The sequence below is a fragment of the Panthera pardus genome, unplaced genomic scaffold, assembly GCF_024362965.1.
Source record: "Panthera pardus isolate Hobbes unplaced genomic scaffold, ASM2436296v1 HiC_scaffold_26, whole genome shotgun sequence".
NCBI lineage: Eukaryota > Metazoa > Chordata > Mammalia > Carnivora > Felidae > Panthera > Panthera pardus.
In genome coordinates, this window is record NW_026526832.1 from 2,321,592 (window position 1) to 2,339,485 (window position 17,894).

The following is a 17,894-nucleotide window of genomic DNA, read 5'->3' on the forward strand; positions in this document are numbered from 1 at the left end:
CCAAAGCAGGCTCCAGGCTCTGAACTGTCAGCACAGAGTCTGATGTGGGGCTCGAACTCACGAGCTGTGAGATCATGACCTGAGACGAAGTTGGACACTTAACTGACTGAGCCACCCAGGCACCCCTAGTCTACCGATTTAAATGTTATATACAGAATACTGTTTAACTAAATATCTGGGCACTACAGCCCATATTAACCATAAAATTAACCATCATATCTTTCCATATATTTATTTTATGCAATCTTTAAATACAAGATGAAATCATTGCTTTTAGCACTCCAATTTTATAGAATAGGAAGCCTAGGCCTGGAGAGGCTATGTTATCTCCAAAGCCCACATAGTGATAATGGGCTGGTATCCAAGAAAGGACTAGAAGCAGTCTGGCAGGTGATTCTAGATTTTTTACTCTTAGCAGTTATGCTCTATAGCCTTGGGGTGAATGGGTGTCACAGACCGATCCTGGGTATCACTAAAGTGGTCCAGGGACTAGAGTCACAGGACCACATAATCACCAAGGTGCAGAGATGAAAGAACTCTTAGAGATCATCTAGTCCAACCTACAGATGGGAAAACTGAGGCTCAGGGAAGAAGGAAATTTGCCCGAGGTAACAGCTTGTTAGTGGTACTGACAGGCTTGACTTCATGTATTTGCTGAATGACTGACGACATTGAATGGAGAAAGGGACATTCCTGCAATATCTATGACACATAGCCACGTGAGTGCATGCATGCATATGCATGAGCACAGTGTAGCACATGTTTACATACGTATTTATGCAGACAGCAGATGTTTGTGTGAGTGATTAATGTATTCTAGGTTGTATTTATTCTTATGCATTTTTTCGGAAAAGGTATTTGGAATCTGTTTTTATAAAGAATAAGTGATTTGGGGGGAAAGGAAGTCAGTAGAGTGCCACATAAGTAGTAACCAACTTGATTTGTCTTGCATTCAAAGATATATGTTAAGTGTTACACTCAACAGATTTTAAAATTGTGAACAGGAGTAAAAAATATCCATCCACCAGACCCAAAACAATCAAAAAGAGATGTCAATTTTATGAGCAGCTATAGGAGTTGAGGGTGGGTAGGCAAAGGAAGCAGGGGAGGCACACAGCCCTCTGTATCTATGTACACACACACACACACACACACACACACACGCGCGCGCGCGCGCGCGCATGTGCATGCACACACATACACAGAGTAAGGCAGAGCAGGTCATGGAGAAAAACCAAAATAGATACTGGGGAAAACTCATGTGAGACCCAGAAACAGGAAAAGAGGGAGACTTCCCAGAACTAACGTTTCCATCTTTGGCCTTTTTAGAATACAGCTACCAAAAGCTTCCAAGGTGGCTTTGTTTTTTGGCAAGTACAGTACTCTCCCAGGGTGCTCACCTTGAGGGTCCTTTGGAGTCACCTAGAGAACAAGAAATTAATTGTTTTGTTGCAGACTCTCTAAGCATCTCCAGGATTAGACTGAGTCTTCTATTTTCTTGAACTTTGAACAGCCAAGATGGTGTTCTGTCCTTGGTCTATGTCTGTTAATTGACTCTTTTATCTTTTCCTCTGAGTAGATTAGCTGCAATGGCTTCACACTCAGTGACCAGAGAGGCCTGCAGGCAGTGGGTGTGGGCATCTTCCCCAACCTGGGCTTGGTGAACCATGACTGTTGGCCCAACTGCACCGTTATATTTAACAATGGCAAGTGAGTATGTCTTTAACTGGGGATGGTATCATGGGGATGTGGACCCTATTGTGTTTTCTCTACTTGACCTAAACCAGACTGTGGAACCTGAACTAGCATGGATTTTGACTGGGCAGCAAATAGAAATTTTGTTCTAGGGGCACCTGGCTGGCTCAATTGGATGAGCAAGCGACTCTTGATCTTGGGGTCATTAGTTCAAGCCCCACATTGGGTGTAGAGATAACCAAAAAAAAAGTTAAAAAAAATTAAAAAACATTTCATTCTAGAATAATTGTGGATAAGAGAAAGGTAATGAGAAAGCAAAGAATTCCACATGGGTAATAACTGAGTCTTTGCATGTTTCTTGAGGCTGTCTAGATGTGTTAGGTAATTTATTTATTTTGAGAGGGGGAAAGGGAGAGAGAGAGAGAGAGAGAGAGAGAGAGAGAGAGGGAGAATGAATCCCAAGTAGACTCCATGCTGTCAGCACGGATGTGGGGCTCTGTCCCACGAACCATGAAATCATGACCTGAGCTGAAATATAGAGTCAGATGCTTAGCTGACTGAGCCATCCAGGCGCTCCAAACCTCTACTATTTTAAAGCTCAAAGCCTGGGATTATCTATCAGGCAGTCATTGCAGAACAACATCAACTGAGAAGGTGCTTGGCAGAAGCATATATTAGTCAAGGTCCCAGCAGAAATCAGAAGGTACACTCAGTGTTTACCCAAAGATAGTTTAATAACAGGAAAATTTACAGAAGTAGGGGTAAAGTTTAAGAAACTAACAAGGAATGGTGAGGTGTGCAGGGTCTAGCAATAGTATGAAATCCTTACCACCTCCAGACCTGGAGGGGCAGGTGGAGGAAGTACTGTTCCTGCATCTGGTGAGAGCTGTAGCATGGGAGAGTTCCGTTTCTCCACTCCCCACCCAGTGGCTTGGCTGTACTGGTAGAGAAAACTGGCACTGCTGGAACCATGGCCAGGCAGAGAGGGAGCCAGGAGAATTAAATACCCCAGCCTCCCTCTCCTCCCATCTTCTGATCCCCTCCCACTGGCCAAACTCCAACCAGAAGCCAGAGAGCAAAGGACTCTGGGTGATGAGGCTCCCAGAGGTCATCCTCCCTCACCCCCAACTCCCAAGGCACAGATCAGGGGACAGAAGGACAAAGAATGGATCTTGGGATGGGCATAAATGGAGAAGTCAGCAAACAGAATGAGAGCCTGGCTGTCCATGACTCAGGGCTGGGGGAATTTGGAGGATGAGGCCTAAGCAATATTACTTATTTTGCTCTTAGAGATGAGACAAGATTTTATGACAGGTGTAAGTCAACTCTGAGCCATCAACAATGAGCTGCTTTGCCCCCAAACATCCTGGAAACCAGAGACAATGGTTTCTGGTTCTCAGTCAAGAATCAAGCCTAAACCCCAATATAGCAAGGACTCTGAGTTCCCTTTTCCTTCCTATTTCTGGAAACAAAGGCCTGCATGACACCAGGCTCTAAGCAAGTGAGAAAGTTACTCAAGACAGAGAAGTTTATTTGGGACCCAGATCATTTTTCCCCGGAATTTGCATTTCCCTTGCTAAGCCTCTTGGGGTCACTGACGTGGACCTCATAGAATACTCCTCAGAGGGGCTGTTGTCCCAGGTTAGCCTGCTTGGCTGAGGATCAAATTCAGCCATTTATGGGGCTGGTCTTTTGGGACACCACTCCCCTAAGCAGTGATGACCCAGGGCTCCCCTTGTCACTACATGTAACAGCTGTAGGAGCCCAGGAACCCTTTCTTCAGACCAAATCTGATGTCTGCTCTGGCTTCTTTGCATCCACTAATTTTGAGCAGCCATATTTACCTGGCTTCTTGGCTGTTGTGCAAAAGAAGGTGATTTTGCAGTCATAGTCTAGCTGCCTGCCATAGTGGAAAGAACCCAATTCTAACCCAATGGAATTTTACATACTATCTATGTGACCTAACCAACCTCCATTTGCAGTTCACACAGTCCCCAAGATAGACATCAAAGAGGCCACGATGCTTGTGAGTGAGATAACAGCACCCATACAGGGTTTAGCACCTATTATTAAATGCACTGTCTCATGGTAGTCCCATTACCAGGTTGCAGTTGAGGACAGTGAGCCCAGGAAAGGGAAATAACTTGTCCAGAGCTGAGGACCTTTGAACCCAGAACTTCTCATTCTAAATCCAGTGCACTTTCCACTATAGCAGTCTGCTTCTTGTCAAGTGAGCCCCCACTGGAAGGGGCTGGGATAAAGGTGGTGGTGATGGCCAAAGCTTTCATTGCATAAGCTGGAATGCTGTGCTCCCTTGCTAGCTGTACTGGACCAGCCAATGGTAATGATTTCCATTCGGGTGTCTGTTTTGTCTTTCAGTCATGAGGCAGTGAAATCCATGTTTCACACCCAGATGAGGTGGGTCAGTCCTTGCAAGCATCCCTGCCCCTCTGACCCATCTCCCTCACTTGCCTGGTTTGCTGGGGCCGCCCCCTCCCGAGACTCCGAAGCTGCTCTCTGGCTGTAATATCCTTCCACAGCCCAGAGTCTGGTCTTTGCTGAATGCTATATTTTAAATGCATATATATTAATCGTTTTGTTCCTCACCCACCAACTCCCCACCGTGCCTTTGCTTCTTTTCTTTCCTGTCTTTCACTCCTTGCTTCTCTCACTACCCCAATCCCAAAGCATGCCAGTCCCTTCTAGTCCACATCACCTTAGCAAAACCCACGCTGTGCGTCGAAGTCCTGATATTACTGGATGCTGATATTACTGACGTACTAAAGGGACTGTGTTTATGTATAACCCCCAATTTCTCACCCAGACTGTCTTCTGAAAATAGCACCCATAGCTGCAATCTTTTTGACAAATATTTATTTACGCTATTTGTTCAATGTTTCTGGCCAACTATGAATTAGTGGTTTAGGTAAGATTTTGCTTTGACTTTTCTTAGTGACAAATAAATGGCCCCAGATGGATCTATTTCTCAGGCTGGGTTTGAAAGTACTTGAAATGCTCTTTAGATTAAGAACAAAACTCTGCATGGGAGTTTGGGCTCTGGGAAGGCAGGGGTAGGAGTGGTTGCTGCATTGGAGTGTGTGTTGGTCTGCATTACATATGACTTTGGATGATTCCCATCATCCCTTGGGCGTTTGGTCCCACATCTATAGAGCAAAGGTCAAGATGAGCACATCTCTAGGGACCTTCCTAGTTTTAAGTCTCTGGGGCTCTGCATTGCATTTCTAATCTCTTCAAGAAATAAATACGTTAAATAAGTTATAAATACGTTAAATACGTTAAATATGTGTGCCTCAATTAGCTGAACTCCAGAATTGCAGGCATTAAAGATGGAAAAGGGAGAATGGACTGATGGTTGCTATTCATCCCCTGACCCCGAATCCCAAGTAAGGTGAAATGGGGCATGCATATTTTCATATTTAAGGGACACTAAGTTCATTTGGTTTTGAAAATTCTCTACATAATTGAGATAATTTGAGATACTCTGAGACCTTGCAAGAACTGACTGAGCCGTGATAGGAAGAAAGGCTATTGGGAATCCTCACTCAGTTGGCATTGAATCACTGTTGAATGGGAATATGTCACAATGGAGCCGTGTGGGGTTGGTGGGGGCAGAATTACTTACCTTACCAGGACCAGATGCCAGAGATCCACACTCAACACTGGCCCAGGAGTTGTTCGCATGGAACGATTTAGAACATTGGCAGAGCTCTGAAGTCAAAGGCTTTGGTGCATTTCTTTCCCTGTGCATGGCAGACCTGGGAGGCAGACTGAGGATACTCTAGGGAGAAGATTATATTGAGGTGAAGTGTGAATGGCACTCGATTTTTCATCTTGACTGTTGCCAAAGTGCTGTGGGACCTCATGAGGGGAGTTCCTTCCCCTCTCTGGGTGGCGGTGCCTTCCCTTGTGAAATGGGGACGTTGATCCCCTGCAGCTGAGACTATTAGGATTCTAAGCTGGGCTGTGAGGAGAATCACACAACTCACCTCTCCCTCTTGCCTTTCACCATGGCAGGAACAGCTGCTGCCAAAAATTGGGGTGGGGGAGAAAAGAAAGGGGTCCCATGGGCACGTGAACAGGCACTGAGACTTTGCCAGGCTCCCTCTGAATTGTTTGTATATATTATCACATTTATTTGGCATGTCAGGGTACCCTGATTTGGGAGAAGGCTTTTTTACTTTAAGTGGTCACCTAAGATACTTGGATATGCCTGTCACTTCCACTCAGTGGTTGTTACTCACCTGGTTGTCACCTCAGAGTGTGTGGAAGGGGCTGCCGGTCACATGGTGTCTGACTCAGCCTCTCTGGGAGGTAGCGGAAATAAACACAGACCTGTCTGCAGACGTTCTCCCCAGCCCTCTGTGTCCTGCCACCCACTCTCCGGGTGATGGCTTCCCACTGGGCAGTGAGAAGATCCTGGGGGGACACAAGAGCACAGCTAGGCAGCCAGCTTGCGGGGCTCCCCGGTTGTTCTCTGTAGTTCCTGGCCTTGTGGTGGAGGGTGCATGATTGAGAGGCCCACGAGCTGCTCTGCTTGTTTGTCTTAGCTGGATGTCAGCTCTGCAGTGAGTGGGCTTTTGTCCTCAGCACCTTCTGTATCTGTTACCTGGTAAGGTGGTAGTGCTGTAGGTAATGACAGGGTCAGGTCTAGGCTGGAAGGGGATTGAAATGCCATCTGCTGTTGCTACCTACCTTCAACCAAAACCCGCGTCCCCCGGTAAATACAAAATGAACAATGCAGCAGGCTAACAGAGCCAGCCTTTGTTTATTCGTCATCAGCGATCTCCAGGCCTGTCTCTTTCCATAACGTAGACCAGAACCAGTGGACTGAGGGGTAGGTGTGGGAGGGCTTAATGTTGAACCCAGAACGGGCCACAATTGTGGGTAACTGAATGTACGTACTTTCAAAAGAGTAGTCTCTAAACTAAGCAGAGGCAACTGTTGAGTCTTCTCCTATTTGGAACGTTTACCTTATTATTTCTCCCTTCCTTTGTTGCAGGCAGCCAGTAGCTAAATGTACAGGGATAATTGCAGGCGGGGAAGCTACGTATGGCTTTGTGACCATGCCCAGCCCTCTCCTGGGAATCCATTTAATTGGATTTCAGAGCAATTAACTGAATGGAGCAGATTTGTTTGTTATAATGTGTAGAGCAGAATTATCCAGAAAATTGTCCTTTGGGTCCTTTGGGGGGGGGGGTGGGATTGGGAGTTTTCTTGGAGTGCTAGTGGGAGTTGTCTTTAAGACTCAACTCCCTGAGACCTTGGAGAGCAGAGACCCCACTCTGAGAGCCCTGGATTTGATTTACTCTTTCCTCTACCTTGTCCAGAATTGAGCTCCGGGCCCTGGGCAAGATCTCAGAAGGAGAGGAGCTGACTGTATCCTATATCGACTTCCTTAACGTCAGTGAGGAGCGCAAGAGGCAGCTGAAGAAGCAGTACTACTTTGACTGCACGTGTGAGCACTGCCAAAAAAAGCTGAAGGATGACCTCTTTCTGGGGGTGAAAGATGACCCGAAGGTACTTGTAGTCCTGCTCCTGGGGTGTCTGCGACCATCTTCTCTGGGAGCCAGCAAGGGTGGATTTCACAGCTCATCCGTGCAGAGAAGCAGCCTGTGACTATTAGAAAGGTGCTGTGGGGTGGTGGACAGGGCATAGAGGAAAGGTCCCAGCTAGCGTCCTGGGGCCACCGCTTGCCAGGTGTTTGCGTTGGTGAAGTTGCTCAGTGTTCTCATCTGTAAAATAGGAATGATGGCACCCACCAGAAGGGGTTGCTGTGGGGACTGAACAAAGTGATAAATGTAAAGGGAGTGGCATACAGAGTGGACACTGAGTAAATTTTAGTTCTTCTCTGTACCCTTTTGCTGGTTAAGTAATGCTGAGAGTTTCATATATTGAGACCAGATGGGCAAAGAGATTATTTGCCTGGTTATCACAAAGATATTCCTAGTCCCATGGAAATGGGCAATGTAGGGATTGGGTAATGTGCTTAAATCCTGAATAGCTTGCTGTCTGGTTGCTGGTGAGACCACCAAGCAGCTAAAGGATTCCTGAGGGGGATTTCAGGAGCTTGGCTGAGCTGGGAGGGAGCCCAGCAATGGTATAAACAAAAGGCTAAAACTGGACTCCTCTTGTTCCATTTTCCCCCATGGAAAAGTGCACAGGTGGAGGGTCAGGTGGGGGTCTTCTCTCTGCTGAGGGGCTCAGCCAAAGGGGTTCAGCAGTTTTATGGACCTGAGATGGGGAGAGGGTGGAAGAAGCTGTGGGGGAAGGGCTAAGAGTAGAAAAGTACTGGGTACCAAGTTGGAGTGGGGGAGAGAATCTTCAAGGTTCCCTCCTCCTCCTCTGGAAGGAGGCCTCCAGAGGTCAAGACCTCAGATAAAGAGACCTAGGAATGAAGGCTCCTGGCTAGGAATACAACCACGCAATATGTGGCTCTTGGTTTTCCTCTCTTTACTTGAGATACGCTGGTACCAGCTGGTGATGATATGCCCATGTCTTCCAGTGTGGAATTGCAGAGTTGGCGTCTCTCTTGATATAAAAGATTGATGATTTCTGCTTGAACCTACCTGGATTCAAAGCAAAAGCTTTCTATTGTTTTTATGTAAAATTTGGTTTCTCTATGAAAAAAAAATAAACAAAATAAAAGTAACCCAAACCAAAATTAGTCAACCAAAAAAATTCATTAGAAAAAAATTGAGTTTAACTTATTTTTATTTTTTTAAATGCTTATTTATTTTGAGAGAGAGAGAGAGAGAGAGAGAGAGAGAGCGAGCAGGGGAGAGGCAGAGAGAAAGGGAGAGAGAGAATCCCAAGCAGGCTCTGCACTGTCAGCAAGTGTAGGGCTCGATCTCACGAGTCATGAGATCATGACCTGAGCCAAAATCAAGAGTCGGACGCTTAAGCAACTGAGCCACCCGAGTGCCCCAAATATTGAGTATAATTTTTTAAAAAGCAATGCATCCTAAGGCAAATTCAAGGCCATTATAATGTAGTAGAGAGAATACGGGAAAATGAGCCAGGAGGCCAGTGTTAAGAGTTCGGGCTATGACACTGAATATTTCTGAGTGTGGGCAAGCATCTTCCTTTTGAGCCAGTGTCCTCATCTGTAAAAAGGGAGTTGCACTGTTAGCAGTTTTTTCAAGCTTATCCTATCTATGTGGTTGTCAAAGCTGCTTTTCTTTAAATGCGTTTATAATGTGTTATCTCGGCCTGATAAGCCCTATCCAGTAATCCAGGCTTTGTGACTCCTCCTCAAACTTTTGATTGGCATCAGAATCCCTCCTGACTCCTTAATATATGGATGTATTAACTCGTTAATATATGTGTGTATGTTAACCTGGATAAAAGTCAAAACCAAATATTTACAAAATGCGAAAATAACACCAAAATGTTTAACATTCCCCTCAACTATAGCTTTGGGCCCTCCTTGTTTGGATTGCTTAGGTTTTTCTTTTTCTGTCTCCTCAGTTCTCACCCTTGGTTTTCACGATAGGAATATGCCAGTTTTTCAACGTTGGGGAACCAGTATCCCTCTTTCCCTCTTCTCTTCTACTTCTGGCTCCTCCCTCTCCAGTGGGTCCTTCCCTTCTGATGATTCCTCCCCATCTGCTGACTTCTCCCCTTCCTCCTAGTCTTCCTCCTCCTCTTCCTCTGGCTCCTCTTCCACTGACGTTTCCCTCTGCTCCAGCTCCTTACTCTTGTCCTCCTGGTTTTCTATTTATTTTGTATTTCTGGGGAGGAGAGTCTCTCTCTGCAGGGTTCCTAAAATCCTATCTGCAGATCATGCATTCCTGCCTTTACTCTGAAAAGTGGAGCCAAATGGAACAGCCCTATTTCCTTTCTCAGAATAGCTTTATCACATGTTGCACATGCAATTAACAACCTACTAGCCAGGTTGTTTTGAGAATCTTGGCAGCTGCCTCCTTGAGCAAATTTGATTCACTTCCCAAGCTTGAAGTAACACTCTTCCTTACAACATCAAATTGAACAAGAATTTTATTAATACCTGACCACTTGGTATTCTCCAGCTCTACCCTGATTTCTCCAGAAGATTCCCTACGAATTTTGAGTTTTAAAGATGATGGAACTTACTATAGATTAGAGATTAGTGCTCATAAACTAGAAGTGCTTCAATGAGCCATTATTTGAGCAACAAGCTATGGATGAAAGGAAAAATCTAGGTTTGACGGATTGGTGGTACACCTCTGGACTACCAGTTATAGAACTCTGCCCAACCAGATGAGACATAGACCCCCTCTTATTTATGTGCTTGATTCAAATGAGTTTAGGAAAGCAGATATGCACTTAAATGACCTGTCTGGAACCAAGACACGATCCGCGTTAACAGAAGGCGAAGAAGTACTCTGGGGCTAGAGGGTAGCCAGAAGCCAGAAATCTGAACCACATCAAAGATCAAGACAAAGGTTGGGTCAGGAGTGAGGCCTGTGAGCAGAAATCATAGCACTGGTGGATGCAACACTTGTTGGCGTCAGGCCACGCAAGACCCCAGAGATGCAGAAGGATTCCAGGGAGGCCAGATGCAGAAGGAAATGAGGGTAGTCAAAACCGTAGTGTTAGTTAACTAACACTTTAGTTAGTTAAGAACTCTGCGGAAGCCGAAGTGCAGTGCATAGAAGAATAAATACAAAGGCCATTCCTTAGAATATCCTGACCCTGAAGCAAGCTGTCCTGGCCAGGGCCTCTCATACTGGAAGGTGGATACTCAGTATAGAACTGGCTCAGGACAGCTGGGAGACCAAGGGAAGATCCTGATCTCCATCTATTAAGGGACTGTATTTTCATGGGAACAGATGCCCATCCTCTTGTTACTTTTTGGTGGTTTGGTGAAGGTCATGATCTCACAAAACAACGTAAGCAGCAAATCGAAATGGAGCCATTGGACCCAATTCCTTACAGTGAAAAAATTGGAAAACTGGTTGAATAAATTATTCTGGCTTTACATAGTGGAAAAGTCTATAATTATTAAGCGTGGTGCTGTATTTTTATATTGACAGGGGAAAATATCCATAACGTACTGAGTGAAAGAAACAGACTATAGATGGAAATCTGATACTATTCCAATTAGAAGAAATATTTGGTGCTGTTGGCATATACACACACGCATATGCACATGTACAGGCGGTTCAGCCAGGACATACTGCTAAGGCCGTATAAACGTATGGCTGCTTATGGTCAGTGTCAGCTCTGATTGGTCAGTGCCTTTCCTGTACCAGTTGTTAAATATTTTAAATATTATTCCTGTATATATGCATTGGAAAGTGTTCCTCAAAATGCTATGGTCATCTTTGGGTGGATTCCAAGGATTTCTGTTTTTTCTCCATGCTTTTTTCACGTGTTTTAGTTTAGTTTTTTTTTTTTTTTTTTTACAACTTCTACATGTCATTTTTATGGTCGGAATAAATAACAAAGTTTTTTTCATTTTGGAAAAAAGTTTTATCAGATTTGTGTAGGCAAAAAAAAAAAAAAAAGAAAAGAAAAAAGAAAAAAATTCTTATTTTTGTATTCCGGAAAAGAGTTTCTGATATGGATGAGCCCGGCAAGTAAACTTTTTCTTTGGACACTGAGAAGTTTGGCACTTCTTATTCAAAATTATGATGCCCTCGTGGGCTTTCAATTATGGTGCCTCCTTGCCTGAAATATCAAAGCTTGGTTTTTGAAAAATAAGATCACTGGACCATGTAGGCAAATGCAGGAAACCTGATGAGTCTAGATTTCACAGAGACAGCTGACAGATTCTCTCATGATATAATTTGGTCAAGACAAAGAAATATGAACTGGGTGCAAAGATACTTTGGAAGGGTTTGAATGCCCACAACCACAAGTCCCTTCTATAATGAGCTCAATGGCAAACTGGAGCACGGTTTTTTGGTTAAGCCGTAAGTTTCTGTCCTCAGTCCTGTGCCAGTCAGTATTTAAATCCATGACTTGTGCGAAGACTAAAATGCGAGGGCATTACCTGTAGAACACGTGGTTGACTTGAAGTAAAGACAAATAATGGAAGATATTTTGGGTGATAGAATGAGAATGTCAGATTCTGCACTGGGGTTCCAAAACCCAGGCATGAGCACCAGGTGGGGAACAATTGGCTGGCAGCAAGGTGCTGGGGCTTGGTCAGTAGAAAGTGCACGTGAGTCAGAAACATGATGAGGGAGCTGGAAAAGCTATAGGGATCTTGAGCAGCATTTATGGAAATGAAGCGTTCAGAATGAGGAAAGCGTTAATCTTGTCCTACATTGAATGTCAAAGATGGCAGCTATTCAAAGATGCAATGGGTTGCTTCGTGAGGGGGTCTCTAACTCAATGTTCCTTTTTTCCCAGCCCTCTCAGGAAGCGGTAAAGGAAATGATACAGTTGTCCAAGGATACACTGGAAAAAATTGACAAGGCTCGCTCTGAGGGTTTGTACCATGAGGTAAGAATTCATTTTTATAGGGATGGGGTGGGGAAGAGGGCAGAAAGATTCTCTAGTATGGGAGGGACATGGGGAGGGGTGGAGATGAGGAGGCTACCCAGCAGGTTGTTTTTCTGGAGGATAGCCCTTGGTTTGGACCATGACTCTTCTTGCCCTTAAGCCTTTAGCATCTCTTGGGGATATGTTCTCAGTGATTGCCCAACCGACTGAAACTGGGTCTGAGGAGAGCACAGGCAGCCTGGCAAATGTCCCTGGGGGGTCTGTGATATCTCAGGTTGGCATCAGAGGTGGAGAAATGGAAATGGCAGTGGGTTGCCTGCTTTTTCCTAACTGAATGCATGTCCTGGCTACAGTTTCCAGTCTCTACCAACTGAGCATTCAGCCCTGGCTCTCGAAGCAGCAGGAATTGTCAACTGGATGTACACTAGAATCGTGGAAAACTCCTGATACTCAGGCTCCGACCCAGGGCATTTTCACCCAAATCTCTTGGGGGTAAAACCCAGATGTCAGGATTTTTAAAACTCTCAAGTGATTCCAATGTGCACCCAAAATGGAGACCCACTGCCACACACTGACCTGCAGAGTACTTGCATCAGATTTACCTGGGCAGCTTGTTGGAAATGCAGATTCCCGTGTCTCGCCCCCTAAGATATGATTCGTCAAATCTGCAACAGAACACAGCGACTGTGAATCAGTGTTTTTCCCCCAGGCTCTTTCAACAACCCAGGCATGTAGCTGGGTTTGGAAGCCACCAAGGCATGGCAGTGAGAGATGAATTTGTTTTCATTTCCACCTGCTTCTCCTTTATTTTCATCCTCTTCATTTACTCATTCATTGCACATTTGTGAGCCCTTACTGGTGGGGTGACCAACGCGAGACATGCTCCTTGTCTCCCAGGAGTTCTCATGGGTGGGGAGACAGGCACGCCAGCAGGGTGTTACTGTACAATGTGGAAAACCTACGTCAGAGGCACGACGTAGGAGCTGAAGCAATCAGGAGGGCTCCGCTGGTTCCATTCTTCTGACTTCTCATTTCTCCCCTTCCATTCAAACTTAACAGGACCAGGTGTAGGGTTAAGAGGATTGTCTTCAGGATGGATTGATGGTCAGTCCACAGTTGGTCACACCCCCACCCATGGGACTCTGGGAGAGTCTCAGAGCAAAATTAGTTTCCGCTCATTTGAAATGGAAGGAATTGTGTGACATTTCTCCCATGAAAGCGGCAAGCGAAGGGGGAACGATGAACAACTAAAATCTGGAGACCGTCTGACTTTGTAGGTTGCAACCCAAGCCCATGTGGACACAGGAATCAGTGAGGAAAACCTGACTCCAAGCTCACTGGGGTCAGGCCCATCTTATTCCTTACCAGAACCAAGGTGACATCCTCCTGGTGGGTCTCCCAGCCTCCTGGGAGCCTCCCTTTCTGCCAGCTCATCTTGTATGCTTCCATCGGGGAATGATTGTCCAAACTCTCTGTGCATAAGGACCACCCAGGAGCTTATATACCCTACAGTTGCCAGGGTCCGTCCCCCAGATATTTGCTTTCAATTGGTCTGGGGTAGGGTCCAGACACTGCTGTTTTTAAAAATGTCTCCAGGTAATTCCAGAGCCCAACCAGGGTGGAGAGTCACAGGAATGGTGGTTCAGATAAAGCCCGGCTGCTTAGTTTGAATTCTTGCTCCATGTTTTACCACCTGCGTGACTTCGGCAAAGCACTTAACCCTTTCTGTGCTTCAGTTTCCTCATCTGGTAAAACGGGAATGTTAGTAGTACCTATCTCATTGCATTATTGTAAGAGTCAGTCAATCAATCAATCAGTCAATCTCTCTCTCTCTCCCTTTCATAACTCTCTGCTACCTACTGATTATGAAAACTCATTTTTGTCATATGTCAGCCATATCTCCCACTGTCACCCTTTCCATCCCTGCATCATAGCCAAATAGGGCCATTTTGCTATTCAGATCACAGACTGGTGCTCCTGTACCTCTGTCAGCCATTTCCTCGGCCTTAAAAGAATGAATGTCTAGTGTCATCGTGATGCCCCCATATGTGAGCTAAGTGCATGCTGTGGTGCCGTGGTCACGGACAGGTCCTCTGTCTCCTCCAGGTTGTGAAATTGTGCCGGGAGTGCCTGCAGAAGCAGGAGCCGGTGTTTGCCGACACCAACCTCTACACGCTGCGGATGCTGAGCACTGTTTCGGAGGTCCTCTCCTACCTCCAGGCCTTTGAGGAGGCCTCGCACTACGCCAGGAGGATGGTGGATGGCTATATGTAGGTAACAATGCTGGGTCTCAGAAAGTCTCCTGGAAAAGTGTCTATTCCAGGGATGGCAAAGATGGCGCCCATATTGCTGTCTCTCCCTCCTGCACCCACGGGAGGCATCAGTAATCGATCATGGTCCTTTTTATCTTTAAGTTTATTTATCTTATTTTGAGAGAGAGAAACCATGTGTGTTCGCATGAATTGGGGAGGGGCAGAGAGAGAGAGGGAGAGAGGGAGAGAGAATCCCAAGCAGGCTCTGCACTGTCAGCGCAGAGCTTGATGCGGGGCTCGAACTTACAAACTGTGAGATTATGACCTGAACCGAGATCAAGAGTTGGCTGCTTAACTGACTGAGCCACCCAGGTGGCCCAGTCCTTTTTATCTTTACAACTGAGTCTTTTTACCATGGTGCTCTGAGTGGTACCGACCGAAGGATCAGAGTTAGTACCTGAGATGATACCTATGGGTCATCCCTGGTCTTTCCCAAATCCTCTAGCACATTTACCACTTGGGTGGCCCCTTCTGCATTTGGTTTTCTTAAGGCTAAGTTCAGCTTGCTTTTAAGTGCTTCGAAAGGATTTCCCCCTGGCAGTCAGCACAGGCAACCCTGTGACCTTTCTTTTATTAAAAAAAAAAAAAAAGGTGTTAGCCATCCTTGCTTATAAATTAGAAAATGCAGGGGCGCCTGGGTGGCTCAGTCGGTTGGGCATCCGACTTCAGCTCAGGTCACGATCTCGCGGTCCGTGAGTTCGAGCCCCGCGTCGGGCTCTGGGCTGATGGCTCAGAGCCTGGAGCCTGCTTCCGATTCTGTGTCTCCCTCTCTCTCTGCCCCTCCCCCGTTCATGCTCTGTCTCTCTCTGTCTCAAAAATAAATAAACATTAAAAAAAATTTTTTTTTTAATAAAAAAAATAAAAAAAAAAAAAAATGCACAGTTCCTGCCTTCCCTCTACCAATGTCTTTCTCTTGCCTTCCATGTCCACGTTGGCATGTGAATTTGTATCTTTGACCAAATGAGTATGTTGGCACAAGAAGGTAGATTTCTTTTGGAGAGAATGTTCCTCATAAACAAAAGCCAGGAAGACTGTACAATATGCTAAAAGGAAGCTCTGTTAGGACCGTGCCAAGGAGGTGAGAATACAGTTCTGTCCCAAAAAGGACATTCAAGTTATTTTTATTCCCCTGAACGTCTACTTTGCAGGGAGAAGGCTGGGGTGCTCCTGAGAGCTCCCAGCCTCCTGCCCTCTAGTTCAGAGTCCAATCCTGACCCCATTTCCCCATGAGGACTTGCCTTGGTGGCCCAGGTCAGAGTCTCAGCTCTCACAGCCTCACCATTCAATGTGTTTGGTCACTGCCCACCTTCTCTGTGGCTCAGGCCCTGCCCAATGGGCTGTAGATGCCTCATGGTGCTGATGGGAGAGCAGATGGAGTGAATCAATGAGGGTACATGGTGAGCTGTCAAATACCGTGCACCTCTCAGGAAGGTTGGGATGATTTGTACAATTATTTGCTATGCCCCCACAGGAAGCTCTACCACCCCAACAATGCCCAGCTGGGCATGGCCGTGATGCGGGCAGGGCTGACCAACTGGCATGCTGGGAACATTGAGGTGGGGCACGGGATGATCTGCAAAGCCTATGCCATTCTCCTGGTGACACATGGACCCTCCCACCCAATCACCAAGGACTTAGAGGCAAGTAGCATCTCAGGGATGGGCGTCCTTGTCTGGTCTGAGCTCTCTAAGGATGGGAGCTGCAGACCCCAGAGTTCTGGACTCTGTATTTGGGGAGTCCATAGATTGCAGAAGGGAATTCAGAACTGCTTTAGTTCACCATCCCCCTTATTTTACATCTGAGCAAACTGAGGCCCCAGTAAGGGGATTAACCTGTCTCTGGTCACGTAGTGAGTGGATGGCAAAGCTGAGGTTTGAACCCTGAGGTGCTCCAAGCGTGGACCGGGAAAGCCTAACCAGCAGTATGCGTGCAGCCAGGTACATTAGAATTTGTGCCGCATAGAGCAGAGCTGGGGAGCATAGGCCCTGGAATCAGGCTGCTGAGACTGAACTCCAGCTTTACCACTTTCTAGCTGTGTGAGTGCAAACGTGGAATGTGTGGGCCCCAGTCTCCTCATCAGTAAAATGGAGAAAAAGGATAGGGTTGTGATAAGGGTTCAGTGAGTTAATGTGTAAAAAGCACTCAGAACAGTGCCTAGCAAATGGCCTGGTTTTAATAGCTGGGGTTTCCTTTGTGTTTGGAAGAGCTGGTTTATTTGAGGGTGACAGGGTTCAAAGGACGGTCCTCATTCAGTATGGTACAGGGAAAGAGGACAGACTTCAGTGTCATAAAATGTCTGAGAAGACTAACTTTATGTATAGTATATTAAGTTTGCCAAAGGCTCTGCCTTCTTCACTGCTGTATCCTTAGTGCCTCAATGATGCCTGGCCCTTGGTAAATGTTTCTTGCATGGAAATATGGGAGCATAGGGGCTTTTCTATGCATCACATACTGTAATCTTCTTGGTCCATTATGACGTATGAAGGAATCTCACCCACTTTATGTGTGAGGAAACTGAGGTCTGAAAGGAGGTGTCATTTGCCTAAGGTCCCACAGTGTTAGTTGGGACCTATGTGCAAGATCCAGGGTTCAAACCCAATCCCCACTTGTCAGTTCCTGTGAACAAGCATTCTCTGCTGTGAACAATCCCTCAAGCTACTTTCTCAGGGGTCTGCCTCCCTCTCCCTAGCAAACCGAGCCCACTCCCAGGACTTTAAGCCCCCAGAGGATGTGTGTGTGTGTGTGTGTGTGTGTGTGTGTGTGTGTGTGTGTGAGTGTGTATATCTGTGTGTCCTCTGAGTGGGAACAGCTGAATCTCAGTGTCTGGGAGTCATTTACCCCATTGTCTGCCCTTTCCAAAAGGGCGAAGGTAGGTCAGAGGCCAATACGTCCTGGTGACCTGTCATCACCGTTTATCGTGTATTTATGTCCCACAGGCCATGCGGATGCAGACGGAGATGGAGCTGCGCATGTTCCGCCAGAACGAGTTCATGTACCACAAGATGCGTGAGGCCGCCCTGAACAACCAGCCCATGCAGGTCATGGCAGAGCCCAGCAATGAGCCAGCCCCGGCTCTGTTCCATAAGAAGCAATGAGGACCGGTCTGGTGGGGGAGGGGCACCGTGGCTGGGGACCCGGGGAGACGTTCTGGAGGTGGTAGGTTTCTGGGAAGACCCTTGATGAGGAAGTCGGGGTCATGTTCACGCTTGTTGCTGTGGGAGTATACTGCTCTATGTTCCTAAGTTCATTTTGGTCCATTTAAACTCAGTTCGATTCAGTTGAACTCTACCCCAGCCCAGCCTAGCCTCGCCCAATTTATCCTGTAAATATTTATTGGGTGGTAGACCCAAGGGATAAAGAGGCTTCAAATGTAGCTGGGCAACCAAAATGTAAACAATTAAAGCACAGTATAATAATAAATGCAATGGTAAACTA

The 17,894-nt window shown here is 46.2% G+C and overlaps 1 protein-coding gene across 2 annotated transcripts in view; it reads left to right on the top strand.

Moving 5' to 3' along the window:
- Positions 1–17,894, top strand: part of SMYD1 (SET and MYND domain containing 1) — a 40,479-nt gene extending 22,585 nt beyond the window's left edge. Inside the window, exons 4-10 of one of the 2 annotated variants that reach the window (XM_019444207.2) lie at positions 1,580–1,710; positions 4,075–4,113; positions 7,044–7,233; positions 12,055–12,147; positions 14,254–14,417; positions 15,931–16,099; positions 17,396–17,894. In XM_019444207.2, the coding sequence (XP_019299752.1) occupies positions 1,580–1,710; positions 4,075–4,113; positions 7,044–7,233; positions 12,055–12,147; positions 14,254–14,417; positions 15,931–16,099; positions 17,396–17,554 (945 nt within the window). In that variant the 3' untranslated portion in view covers positions 17,555–17,894. The remainder of the gene's footprint in view (positions 1–1,579; positions 1,711–4,074; positions 4,114–7,043; positions 7,234–12,054; positions 12,148–14,253; positions 14,418–15,930; positions 16,100–17,395) is intronic. The other variant, XM_019444210.2, reaches the window with a different exon arrangement.